Consider the following 13,154-nt stretch of genomic DNA (forward strand, 5'->3'; position numbering starts at 1 on the left):
GTGCGAGACATTGCAAGAGTAAGGAAGGAGGGAAGGAGAAGGGAAGTGCGGGTTGTGCGCTCTCAGTTATACTGAGGCGCTGCTCTAATGTTCATGAGGCTATCATCCCATTTCTGAAGGCTTCCTGTAAGGCAATGAGAAGGCTTTTCTCTAAGCCCTGCTCACCTGTCTGCCGAGTGCTCAGGTCCCAGATCCCTCCTTTTAAAATCAAGCTGGGATGGGTGCGGGGCCTGGAATATTGTCTTAAAATAAAAATAAAATCAGGTACCCTAACCTAATGCTGGCACTTAGTCCAGCATGACAAGCTCCCAGGGTGTGTGCAGTATGGTATGCCGGAGGCCAGGATCCCGGCGGCCAGCATACCAGCGCCGGGATCACGACCGCCGGCATACCAACAGCTGGAAGAGTGCTAATGAGACCCTTGCAGGCACAGTGGCGCGCTACGCGCACCACACTATTTATTCTCTCTCCAGGGGGGTCGTCGACCCCCAAGAGGGAGAATAGTTGTCGGTATGCCGAGTGTCGGTATTCCGGCGCTGGTATACTGAGCTGTGGGATCCCAGCAACCGGCATAATGAATACCACCCCCCAGGACACATTTTTCTAACTGGAGGGACGATGGGCAATAGATGGGGAGGAGATTCACACCCTAGCTGCCACTAACCACACTTCTATACCCCAGTATACTAGTTCCAGTGTCCCCTGGTGGATGAAAGAGAAACAGAAAAATTGTAAAATCAAGGCATTTTTACGCTTTTATTTTATTTTTTATAAAAACCAGCCTAAAATAAATGTTTCACACACCAGATGGGAGGCAAAAACCCCCCACAAAATAAAATTAAAATAAATTAGACATTCATACATGAAATGGGATTAGGCCAGATAGGTGAGGACAGAAACAGAAATAAAAATTGTGTCATCTTTTCTAGGGGTAGACTATTCCAACCCAGTGTAATCCTACACAGTACACCCAAGACGGCTGCCTCACCTGGTACCTTGTAAGGGTGGAGAACACAACCCTTGCATGTTGTTACCCAAAATGCCTACATCAATTCCTGCATTATGCTTATGTGTGCTCAAGGTTTTCCTTTATGATGGTGTGGCTTATCAATTACCGTTTTACTTAAATCTTCTGTATTATGTGCATTGTTTGTGATGTCTGTAAAGCGCCTTGAGTGCTGTAGGAGAAAGAGTGCTACATAAATAATTTTTTTATTATTATTATTAAAATGTAAGTTTAGCACCTGTCCCCCAACTACCAGTACTACAGCACCAGTTACACCGTTTGCTGGAAGGAGAGACAGCTTTATTAGAGATACTGATGGGAATGTGGAATTGATATAAATTGGCTTTGAAAACTGGCTAATGGAGAAGGCAAAGCTGAGGCAAGGAGTGTACCACTGGCTGACTGCAATTCAGAGTCTCAAGGTCTGGGATGGAGTGATGTCAGCAGTTTTTAAAAACATCCAGGTAGGAGCAACAGCAGAACTATTACAAAAATTTTAATGACTGCTTCAAGCCCCAGTGGCACAGGATAATGAAACATGACTAGCACAGTTGGACCACCATCAACCTTGACTATCACAACCTCAATGTGTATCTCCTAAGTAACACCATTGATCAGGTGACATCAGTATAAACTAGTCAGACACATTTTCTAGCAAACTAGCACAGCATGTACTATAATCTGCAATGCAAAATGGTAATTGTTGCTGCAGACTCCAAAGCCTCACATATGGCATCCAATGAGCCATGACTAAGATTAGCTAGTAAGAAGACTGAAAGCAAGGCAAGCCAGTCATGAATTAACCTGGCCCTTGGCCTATGTGAATAATTTACAGATATTCTTAGACGATGTCACAGGAAGCAATTACCATATCCTGCATCTATGTTCCAACAGATTAAGAGTTAATAACAAAAGGAAGGATTAAATACAGAGATAGACAACACATGGAGAATTAATTGGATTTTTAGATCTTAGATGTATTTACTATATTTATTACGAACATGGGCACTGTGTTTTTGGTTCCGAGCACAAGCTGTTCTCCCAGCATTGCTCCAACACAGCCCCAGAACTGAATTATAAAGACCGTTGATTGTTCTAACAGGCTCCATTCACCAAAAGGCCACAGTGAGTTTTGTTGTGACAACTGAGCGCTTAATTGTATTGTTCTGTGAACCATGAATATTCATTGCAGTTGAGCAACAATTAAACGCTCTGTCACCAAAGCATGTAAAGCCAAGGGGAGGGCATGTCCGACCTGCAATCTGTCAGCCTGGCCAGCACGAGGAAAGTGACAGAGAGCCTTAGTGATGAGGAGTTAAGACATATGAAACACAATGTTTATCCAGGAGGAGTGTTACTGCAGGCAGTGAGCAATTAAGTGCGTTTCAGCCTGTTAGAAGCTGGCAGGAGGTGTTCTGCTTCTCACATTAGCTTGCAACTCTGCTACCGCATAACTCAAGTGATAGCATTAAAACAAAAAAATAAATTGACAAGTTAATATCTCCAGGTTTAGAGAAATCATACTGAATGAAATTAGCTATTGTACTGAAACGTATCAAAATGCAATATCTCTGTTATTCATGGTTCCCCTAAATTAAATCCCTATGAAATCCTGTAAAATATATTTTTATGCATATGGAATAATCTAAAAGTTTGCTGTGACCCATCTGCCGAAATAATACTTAATGCTTTGCAGTCTTGGCAAAGAAGCTATCCACCTTTGAGATACTGTATGTTTTACGTGGCTGAAGAGGACCTTCCAATTTCAAATTAAGTAAGCATCAACTTGGTAAAAAGGAACTGTGTGGCGTTTTTATTTCAATAAAAGTAATTTTCTTCACAGTGGCCTTTCTGGAACTTGTAGTACTCCAACAACAAAAAAGTGTGTTTTTTGTTGTTGTTTATATTATTAACCAGTTATATTTAAGTTATCTGAAATTCTGAGCAGAACGGAAGCCCCAAAAGAAATCGGGGACATATTAATGTCCCTAATTTCAAAGTACAGCAGGTGCTACGGTGTTTGGCAAAATTATAAATTTGCGCCCTCCCACAGATATATCCTCCTGATATGTCTCTTTCCATGTTCCATATTTTGAATGTGCAAGGGTGACAAAAAGGGTGCTGGACAGACAGAAAAGACTTCAGGTTCCCCTCTGCTGCAAAATTCAAGGTAACTCCATTTCAGAGTTGGTCAAGTCTTCCCCGAGGGGTACGGATTCTTCATCTCTCTCCATATATGCAAATCATAATCCATTAGGATTGTAAATGATGTAATGTTTGTTCTCTCTCTCTGCATGGTTGACATACAAGAATCAATGAATCGTGATTAGCATACAAATATCAAAGTTTCCCTAATCCTACAAGTTTAGGATATATAGTGACCAATAAGAAGGCTAAGATTCACTAATAAATTAGTGGAGTAAAGGAGGGTGATGGCCAGTGAGCATAGATCAGGGGAGGGGACTCAGGAGGATCAATGAATGACAGGAGTGGTAATGCACCTAACATTGGATAGTCAGCTGCCCAACACCTTTCCGCACTCCTTACAGCATTGTGCCGGCCTTGCTTTTAAGCTTTTTTTTTTTTAATATATATTTATTGGAAGATCACAATTGATCAATAATACAAGTTCCAACATTCACAATCCAGTACAATAAAAATACCTATAAAAACCTGAAAAATATTGTACTTCAGATTTCTGTATGTGATCCATTTTATCCATTTTTTAAAGAAATAAAAAAAAAAGAAAAGACAAACGTCTGGACGGTGTAGTTACCGTATATACTCGAGTATAAGTCGACCCGAATATAAGCCGAGGCACCTAATTCTACCACAAAAACCTGGGAAAACTTATTGACTCGAGTATAAGCCTAGGGTGGGAAATGCAGCTCTAGCCGTACACAGCCCTCAGTGCCAGATATGCCCTCATACTGCCAGATATGCCCCCACAGTGCCAGATATGCCCCCACACTGCCAGATATGCCCCCCCACTGCCAGATATGCCCCCACACTGCCAGATATGCCCGCAGTGCCAGATATGCCCCCACACTGCCAGATATGCCCCCACACTGCCAGATATGCCCCCACACTGCCAGATATGCCCCCACACTGGCATCCCACACTGCCAGATATGCCCCCACACTGCCAGATATGCCCACAGTGCCAGATATGCCCCACAGTGCCTGATGTGCCAGATATGCCCTCATGCTGCCACATATGTCCCTCATGCTGCCACATATGACCCTCATGCTGCCACATATGCCCATCATGCTGCCACATATGCCCCCTCATGCTGCCAGATATGCCCCCTCATGCTGCCACATATGCCCCCTCATGCTGCCAGATACGCCCCCTCATGCTGCCAGATACGTCCCCTCATGCTGCCAGATATGTCCCCTCATGATGCCACATATGCCCCCTCATGATGCCACATATGCCCCCTCATGCTGCCAGATATGTCCCCTCATGCTGCCAGATATGCCCCCTCATGCTGCCAGATATGCCCCCTCATGCTGCCAGATATGCCCCCTCATGCTGCCAGATATGCCCCCTCATGCTGCCAGATATGTCCCCTCATGCTGCCAGATATGTCCCCTCATGCAGCCAGATATGTCCCCTCATGCTGCCAGATACGTCCCCTCATGCTGCCACATATACCCCCTCATGCTGCCAGATATGCTCCCTCCCCAAGTGCCAGGTATGCCCCACAGTGTTGTTACTTACCCCTCCGTCGATCCCGCGCTGTCTTCTGGAGGGACACGAAGCGCACAGCACGCGCCTCTCCTGTGTCCCTCCTGCATCTTCGGCGGCCGCGGCAGGTCTATTAAAGGAAGTGCCGGTTCGTGATCAGAGGTCACGAACGGGTACTTCCTGTAATAGAACCGCCGCTGCTGCCGCCGGAGATGCAGGAGGGACACAGGAGAGCCGCGCGCTGTGCGCTTCGTGTCCCTCCTTCACACTGCTCTGCCTCTGCCTGTCACTGACTCGAGTATAAGCCGAGGTGGCTTTTTCAGCACAAAAAAAAGTGCTGAAAAAGTCGGCTTATACTCGAGTATATACGGTATTTAAGAAAGTGAGAAGCGTAAAAAAAGGCAGAGAGTAAGAAAAAAGAGGGTTAAAGGACAGAAGAAGAACAGAGGGTAAGGAAGAAGGAATATGGAAGGGGGGGGGGGGGGGGGGGGGGGGGGAGGGGTGGACCCTTGACAAAAAGAAATAAAGGATCAGAATATCCTGTATATAAAAATACCGCTAGTGGGGGTAAGTATCAAGTAGCAAAAGGAGAGCTGATTCGTTGAAGGGAGATCCACGGAGCTTTTAAGCTATTCTTAAGCATAATTACAGTTTCAGCCCGGTACACACAGATCAGGAATAAATAGGGCTCATGAGGTAATGGTCCTTTATTTACAGATGGATCCTAATTCTCTAAAGGTAACAGCTCTAGAACTGAGAAGGTCTGACCCTGACTTGGCTACTAGATTTGTCCAACGGTCCAATGCAGTATACACATTTCCATTACAGAATTAGGTCACATTAATGTGAAAAACATGTTATTTTCCATAATACTATACTAAAATGTAAGTACTGTTCATCATGTTGTTTTTAATGTTAATCTGACATAGCCTGTGTCACACGCCAGAGGCGGCGTTCGCCGCGCTTACCCCTGCGTGCCTGCTGGTCTGTGTTGCGGCCTCCGCCTTCGGTGGTCCACGGGCTCTGGCGTCTGGCTGGCGCGGCTCCCGGCGGTTCCCCGGGGCAAGGGCGCCGCCATGACACCCGGCATCACGTGGGCGGGGAGCAGGTGATGTCATCAGACTGTTCCGCCAATCCAGCGGAGGCGGGAGATTCAAAGTCAGACGCCGGGCAGACCCCCGGCACCTGAGTATCGTCTTTTCCCCTGAAGTGGATGCCAGTGCTCTTGTTCCCGGCGAGTCTCTCTGCAGTTGTACTCCAGTGTCTCCGGCATTTCCAGGTGCCAGTTGCTGCACAGTTTCCAGCGTTCCCAGCGGCTGGTGTGTTCCTCTGCGGTCCAGTCACCAGTGCTTCTTGGAGTCAGCGTGGGCTGCGGGCTAAACACCGCTCTTAAGTTCTACAAGTCATCAGTGTCTTTAACCACCGCTCTCAAGTTCTACAAATCATCAGTGTCTTTAACCACCGCTCTCAAGCTCTACAAATCATCAGTGTCTTTAAAACACCGCTCTCAAGTTCTACAAGTCATCAGTGTCTTTAAACACCGCTCTCAAGTCCTACAAATCATCAGTGTCTTTAAAAACATCGCTCACAAGTTCTTCAGTCACCAGTATCTTTTAACATCGCTCACAAGCTCTGCAATCATCAGCATCTTTAAAACATCGTTCTCAGTGTCTTTCACCATCACTCACAAGTACTTCATTTATTAGCATCTTTAACATTGCTTACAAGTTCTTCTATAGGCCTGGACATTCCCCCATAAGTTCCCTCTCTGCTATGTGACATTGTGTTGCTCCCTTCCTGCAATAAAGTTCTTCAATATTTTCACCAAGCCTTACTGTCAGAGTCCTGTATGAGGAAGACCTATATCAGGCCATCCCTGTTCCGACTCAACTGTGGTTCCTCTTCCCTACCATCGGAAGAACCCCCGAGTTCACAACACCCCCAACCTAGGTCAGTGACAGCCTGATTTATACTAGTTAACTAAATGCTATGTAGGCTGCATTTCTCCATCTAGATGTAGAAAAGACCTCTGCATTTCATATCATGATTTTATTCTAGTTCTGTTCAAATATGGAATATGAACAAGCAGCCATTCCCATTCTGCTTTAAATAACATAGGAGACTTCATTTGTGCTGTGATGAGAGCATTTAATTTCATTATCTTCAGAAACAAACGGAATATCAAGAGGGCACGTAATAAAAAAACCTGTACTTGCTGGAAGAAAATAAAATAATGTGGGTGCACTACAGAAAATACTTTAGTAGCAGCTGCTGGTTTTGTAAACACAGTTTTATTCTTAAAACATATAATAATTGATAAAACTTTCAATCCTTTACAACACTACATAAGAACAGTTGTAGTAAATTTGGACACGTGTCCTGAAGCTAAAAACTTGCTAATTTAGCATATTACTGCTGGTTATATGGACAAAAATTGCATGCATGCACTAGGGATTAGTAAATATTGCACTTTGAGCTCAAATGAGGTGTTAGTAGGCACGTCAGTTCTTATATTATCAAAGCCTGTTTACAAGTATGAAGCCAATCCTATGATCCAGTTACATGTAGATGCACATATATCCTCTCATTGAATAGTGTCCACGTGTATAATATAGTCCCATGTGCATGGAATATGGTCACTTACTCACTGACCGGTTTGTAATGGCCCCTCGGCGGCAGTGCCCCGATGTTGTGTCTCGGCTGGCGTGTATCCGCCGCAACCGCGAGGTGGCTACGGTTTTAAGAAAGTCTGTAGCTGCAGGGGACGTTCGCTCGTCGCGTTCCGCGACTTCCGGATTCGGGGCTTACGGCTGCGTTCCACCTGCGTTCCAACAGCGTGTGTGAGTCACCTGATGAATTTCTCAGCCTCTAAAGGGGGCGGTTTCATCAGAGGTATAGCTGGAGAGGCTTATTGGCTTTATTTATGCCCACTACAAATGAGTAATTTTTTATAGCTGTAATGAATTAATTAGCATCCATTTTAGTGGACTAGCACCAGCAGTTAGTGTTAGGAAACCAGCAGACACACAGTATTAAAGATATTCATCAACTGTGCACTTTATAGAAGCTAAATAAGCTAAAAGCGGGATACAGATAAAATGCAGCACTAAACTAATTTTACTATAGAAATAAATATTTCTCATATATAAAACTACTCTGAGGTGTCTAACTTAATTCTTTTCACTGTATATCTTTCAATTAATCACTAAGTAAACACTATTAGTATTCTAATGAATTAGTACACAAATCAATTCCCTAATATCTATATATATATACATGTTTATTTACCCAGTTAAAGTCATCTATTTATACATTCTAACACTCAATCACGAGTAAATATATATATATATATATATATATATAGTCAGATGAAAAGGAGGCAACCCTACAGATTCAAATGGGGGGGGGGGGGGGGAGGAAGGGGAGCACCTAGACAAAATAAATATATATATATATATATATATATATATATCAGATACATAGTCAAATATAGAGGAGAGGTGACTATTCTTCAACTACCAGTCAGCATTGCTCATAAACAGGTAGAGAGAAAGATGGAGGATCAGGAGAGGAGGTATGGCAGGGAAAGGGGGAGAGAGAGAAACGGCTAAATAGTAAATAAGAGGGTAGTCGAAAAAACTCATTCAGTATAGCATTTTTTCATTGGATATTATTCAATTCTATATTTTCATTGAGGCCACATGGTTTGAGTGTTTTCAACTTAAAAATCCAGAAGGCCTCCCTCCTACATAATAAATTAAACCGATCCCCCCCCCCTGTCCGTAATTTTTGCTTGTTCTAAAGCTAGTACACGAATGTTGGCTATGGTACCCAGTTCGCATGAACTCGTATGTCTGGAAAGACTGTAGGGGACATTTTTTTATTATATTTCTCCTATGTTCCAGGAACCGCACCGAGTTCACAACACCCCCAACCTAGGTCAGTGACAGCCTGATTTATACTAGTTAACTAAATGCTATGTAGGCTGCATTTCTCCATCTAGATGTAGAAAAGATCTCTGCATTTCATATCATGATTTTATTCTAGTTCTGTTCAAATATGGAATATGAACAAGCAGCCATTCCCATTCTGCTTTAAATAACATAGGAGGCTACATTTGTGCTGTGATGAGAGCATTTAATTTAATTATCTTCAGAAACAAACGGAATATCAAGAGGGCACGTAATAAAAAAAAACCTGTACTTGCTGGAAGAGCATCCTGTAATTTTTATTTCCTGTGCATTTCTTTAAGAAAAAAAAGTAATCCCTTCTAATTAAAAAAAAAAAAAACATAGTTCTAAGAAAATTAACATTTCATTAAAAAAGAAAAAAACATTAACAAGCAGTTACAGTCACGCTTAGTGATAAAACAGTGTAAAACATTGACCTTTCCTATATTAAAAGGTCTCTCCTGCCGAGGAAGTAGCATTAGTGACCATGTTTCCCACACTCCCAATACTCTAGGACAGTTGCCAGCACGTGACTCTAACACAACAGCTTCTTTCATTCCGTATATACGTCATGGGAAAGGACAGACGGGACTATTTAACTAATTGACTTAGAAACCACAAAATCTATAAAAATATGACAAAGATGTTGGATATATGAACTTCATTTCATGTAGAAATACTTTTGACACCATGAGCGTCCTTTATGAGTTTGATAGGAGTCAGACTTTACTAGCAGTACGGATTTCCTCTCGTCTCCATCTACAGTATGTCTTCATATTAAATTGAATATCCATTTTTTGTGTATTTATTCTTTTTAGAAAGCAAACTGCATGCTAAAGTAAATTAGCACCCAACAACACAATATGAACACAAAATAAACAGAGCTTAATTATGTATGAAGAAGAAAGGGTCTTAGGGAGCGCTCAATAACTTGACTGTTAATCTCAAGTTTATTTGAATGTCATTGAGTTATTTAGTGTATTTCTTGGAAGATGGGAGTCACTCCGACTCCCATCTTCCAAGAAATACACTAAATAACTCAAATGGCTTTGGGTAGTTTTCGGGTTTGTCTGAAAAAAGGACCCTCATACCAGAGTACACCCAGGTAAAAATATATCAATCTATCTAGTGTCTCATTAGAACATTTAATTAAAAAAATTTAAAACAAGATCTTACATCACACATATAACATCTCTCTTATCTTTTCTGGGATTGAGGGCAAAAGGGAACTCGCTGTCACCTCTATTTGGGGACAGCTCAGAGACAGCTAGTTCAAACAACTTCAGTCAAATTGATATCCAATGCGTTTAGTCGGTTACAACTTCCACAGGGGGTGTGTTTAAATAGGAGAAATGGGGGTCTCAGAAAATGGACACCGAGTGTATATAAATTACAATTATGCAACTATTATCAAATAAAATTGTTACTTCAATAACTAAGCAATGTTAGGATAGTTCAAATACCAGTCAGGCCTTAGCCACCTGATTGTTATTTGAGGAAATTAACAGCCGAGTTGTTGAGCGCTCCCCAAGACACTTCTTCATTCAGATTTTTTGGTCTCCACTAGCAATGGACCTTAATTGGGAAAAGCAGCTGGTCCTAATAAGGACACTTTAAACCCACTTGGGTGTACATCTTATTCCTGAAGGACTTTTAGCGCATTTTAGGTATTGTATACTTTATCTAAACAACTATGTAATTGTTAATGTCTCCACTGTGATAAAGGTGTTACCTCGATTACTCTCTGAATCTTCACCCACACCTCGGCCATGTCATACAGCTTAGTATCTCCATCTTGTTGACTTGTCGGGGAAGTCACGCTCTGCTGCAGATATCCCAAAACCACTGAATTGGCAGATGCCACGGCCTTAAACTTATCAAACAGTAGCTCTAGAAGTTCCAGAAGAAGCCTAAATAAGAAGTAAAGAAAATTGTATGTAAATTAAGAATACTACTGGATGGAGTTGCTCTCCTTCATTTACAACAGTATTCCTGGTACAACTAGCATAAATGCTTCAGTCTTTGCCTAATGTCTAGAATACAGATAGGCATACAAGCTTGTCAAGTATGCTGTGAGCCCTTATCGCTTCTTGGCCTTTTGGCTAAGATCAAGTGTAGTACCTGCTCAAGGGAAACACTTGGCGGAGTACCTGTTCTTACACTAGGAGCGCGAGAGGTTCCTAGTGTGGAATGGAGAAAAACCTTGTGGAGTACCATGCCCGGGTGTGGCAATGCCTCTGGTCGAGAGTGGACTCAAACTGGGCTTAGTATCCATTGCCTTCTTAGGGGTTGAAATAGGACCCCTTACGTGGAGCAGAATGGCCTGGTCTAGTATTTGCTCTCGTACTGGGGGTTGACCCTGGCACAGAGTGGGTATGAAGCTTGGTCTGGCCAAAAGATCGGGAGCAGCCTGAAGCTCAAGGTGTTTTGTGCCCCTGGAACTGGAAGGGACAGGGGTGCCTGAAATGCACTGGGGATTCAGACTACCATTGCACTAGGGAACTTTAGCACAGAACACTTCAACCCTTCCTGTCTGCACCCACTTTCCTTTGCCCTGGCCTTTTGGCTAGGGCAGGGATAATTTTTTATCCCCCCCCCCCCCCTCCCGGCCTTCTGGCTGGGGCTTATTTATTTATTCACGTTTTTTGCACTACACAGCACTTATTTATGTTTTTTTGTAAGTCACGTCACGGTTTTTTGTTGAGGTTTAGGAGACCCTTATGGGCCACCCTCTCCCCTAGTTGCCTCCGAGGCCCTCTCGTTTTGGGGAGGGCCAGAGGCTGTTTCGATCCCCAGGGGGAAGCTTCAGCCAACCTTGGGGATATCCGAGGGTCCCTCTGCGCTTCGGCAAGGGGGGACCCGCAGTCCCTTTTTCTCCTTAGTAGGCATTTTGGCTCTGAAAGGTAGGGGAGTAAAGGGGCCCTTCTCCTTTTGGAGAGGGTCCAAGAACCTACGCCCCCAGCACATTTGGCACAGACACTGGGTGATGAAGCCACGCACCTCGGACTTCAAAAAAAAAAAAAAAACAATGCTGTGAGCCCTTATAATATGGTTTAGGGAAGTGTAGAACAAAGATTGCCAAGCACTAGTTGATACTAATACAACAGCAGAGAGATAGAAAAGGACAGGCAGACACTCCAATTACACATACAGAGATGATTGAGAGTAGCAAGCAAAGCAAGTTACTTTGTACCTGAACAAACCATGTTGCAATACAAGGGATGCAAATACGAATTTAAGATTTTTGCATGCAGGATAAATACTGACTACTGTAGCCTACAAATGCTGGACAGCTTTATTATTACACAGCAATTTAGAGCTCAGCTGGGACAGGCCCTCCCAAATCTAGAACACTATGCACATTTCAGATGTGGCACACCTGCAGGGCTACATGGCTCTGCCAGACTGGTAAATGCTTCTTTTTTTTTCCATTTTCCTCCCAATTCTGAATCAGTCCTAGAATTTTTGAACCATATAATATTTTTGCCCAAAGGTACGCGAAGCATTATCTTCAATAAGCAGGCCTCAGACAGTAGTTACAGATATACAGCAGACCCCATACACTATCAGCCCCAAAGTCTACCTGAATATGTAAAAAAATTGCATCATTGTGTGTGGAAAATAGAAATACAAGTCAATACTTCTGATTTATGGCCGACCGTGTGGCCATCTGGTGATCATCATGCTGTCATGGTGATGGGCCCATTTTTAGGTGGAGGCCCTCCATTTGCCCCATTGTTAATCTGGCCCCGACTGTAACGCTACTTAATTCAAGCAGTGCAACAGGAATCTAAACATTAAACTTGACACAGAACATGGTCTCACTTGTTAGATCCTGAAATGCACCAGTTAATGTAAAATCCATATATTGTACAGTTGAGGGGGATGTATGAGCAGACTATGCATTCACAAATTACACATATATGCTAATACATGACTGCAATATACCATTTTAAATTATATTTGTCATTAGAACCACAAAAATAAAAATTTGCTGACTAACCTATATTGTGAAGATACTGTAGCTCAAAAATAAAAATAAAATCTGCTATATTAAGACAATTTACACAATGTTCACAGGGGGAAAAAAAGAATTTGTTTAGCTAGCAAAACAAGATGCACATCCCAACAGAGGAATATCAGTCACAGGCCTGGAGAACAAGGCTATGATTTGCAGTGATGCAAAACAATCAATAATAATAACAATCAGAGGACTAGGAAAGCTACATAGAGATTCCAAACAAACCAGTGACTTTTGAAAACCAAACATTTACAGTCACAACGCGACTTTAGGATACAGGACCCTACTGAACAGAGAAAGTCAGTAAATGACAGAAGCCCTAAGGCTTCTCTTCTTGTCTTTGTTTGTTGAAATGTATGACCTGATTGGAAGCGACTAGTCTTTCTCAACCAAATCACCAGGAGCATAGCATATTTTTGACAAACAATTCTGCTTTTACATGTAATTTTCTAAGAAATCAGTAGCTTTGACACACCAGGAAAATGGA

General features: G+C 42.6%; 1 protein-coding gene and 1 pseudogene across 1 annotated transcript in view; one reads left to right on the forward strand and one right to left on the reverse strand.

Moving 5' to 3' along the window:
• Positions 1–13,154, reverse strand: part of EXOC4 (exocyst complex component 4) — an 868,528-nt gene that overhangs the window by 755,532 nt on the left and 99,842 nt on the right. Inside the window, exon 7 of the mRNA XM_063926760.1 lies at positions 10,379–10,556. Within this exon, the coding sequence (XP_063782830.1) occupies positions 10,379–10,556 (178 nt within the window). The remainder of the gene's footprint in view (positions 1–10,378; positions 10,557–13,154) is intronic.
• Positions 10,729–10,801, forward strand: LOC134938223 (U2 spliceosomal RNA; annotated as a pseudogene).

The sequence above is a fragment of the Pseudophryne corroboree genome, chromosome 6 (genome assembly GCF_028390025.1).
Source record: "Pseudophryne corroboree isolate aPseCor3 chromosome 6, aPseCor3.hap2, whole genome shotgun sequence".
Lineage (NCBI taxonomy): Eukaryota > Metazoa > Chordata > Amphibia > Anura > Myobatrachidae > Pseudophryne > Pseudophryne corroboree.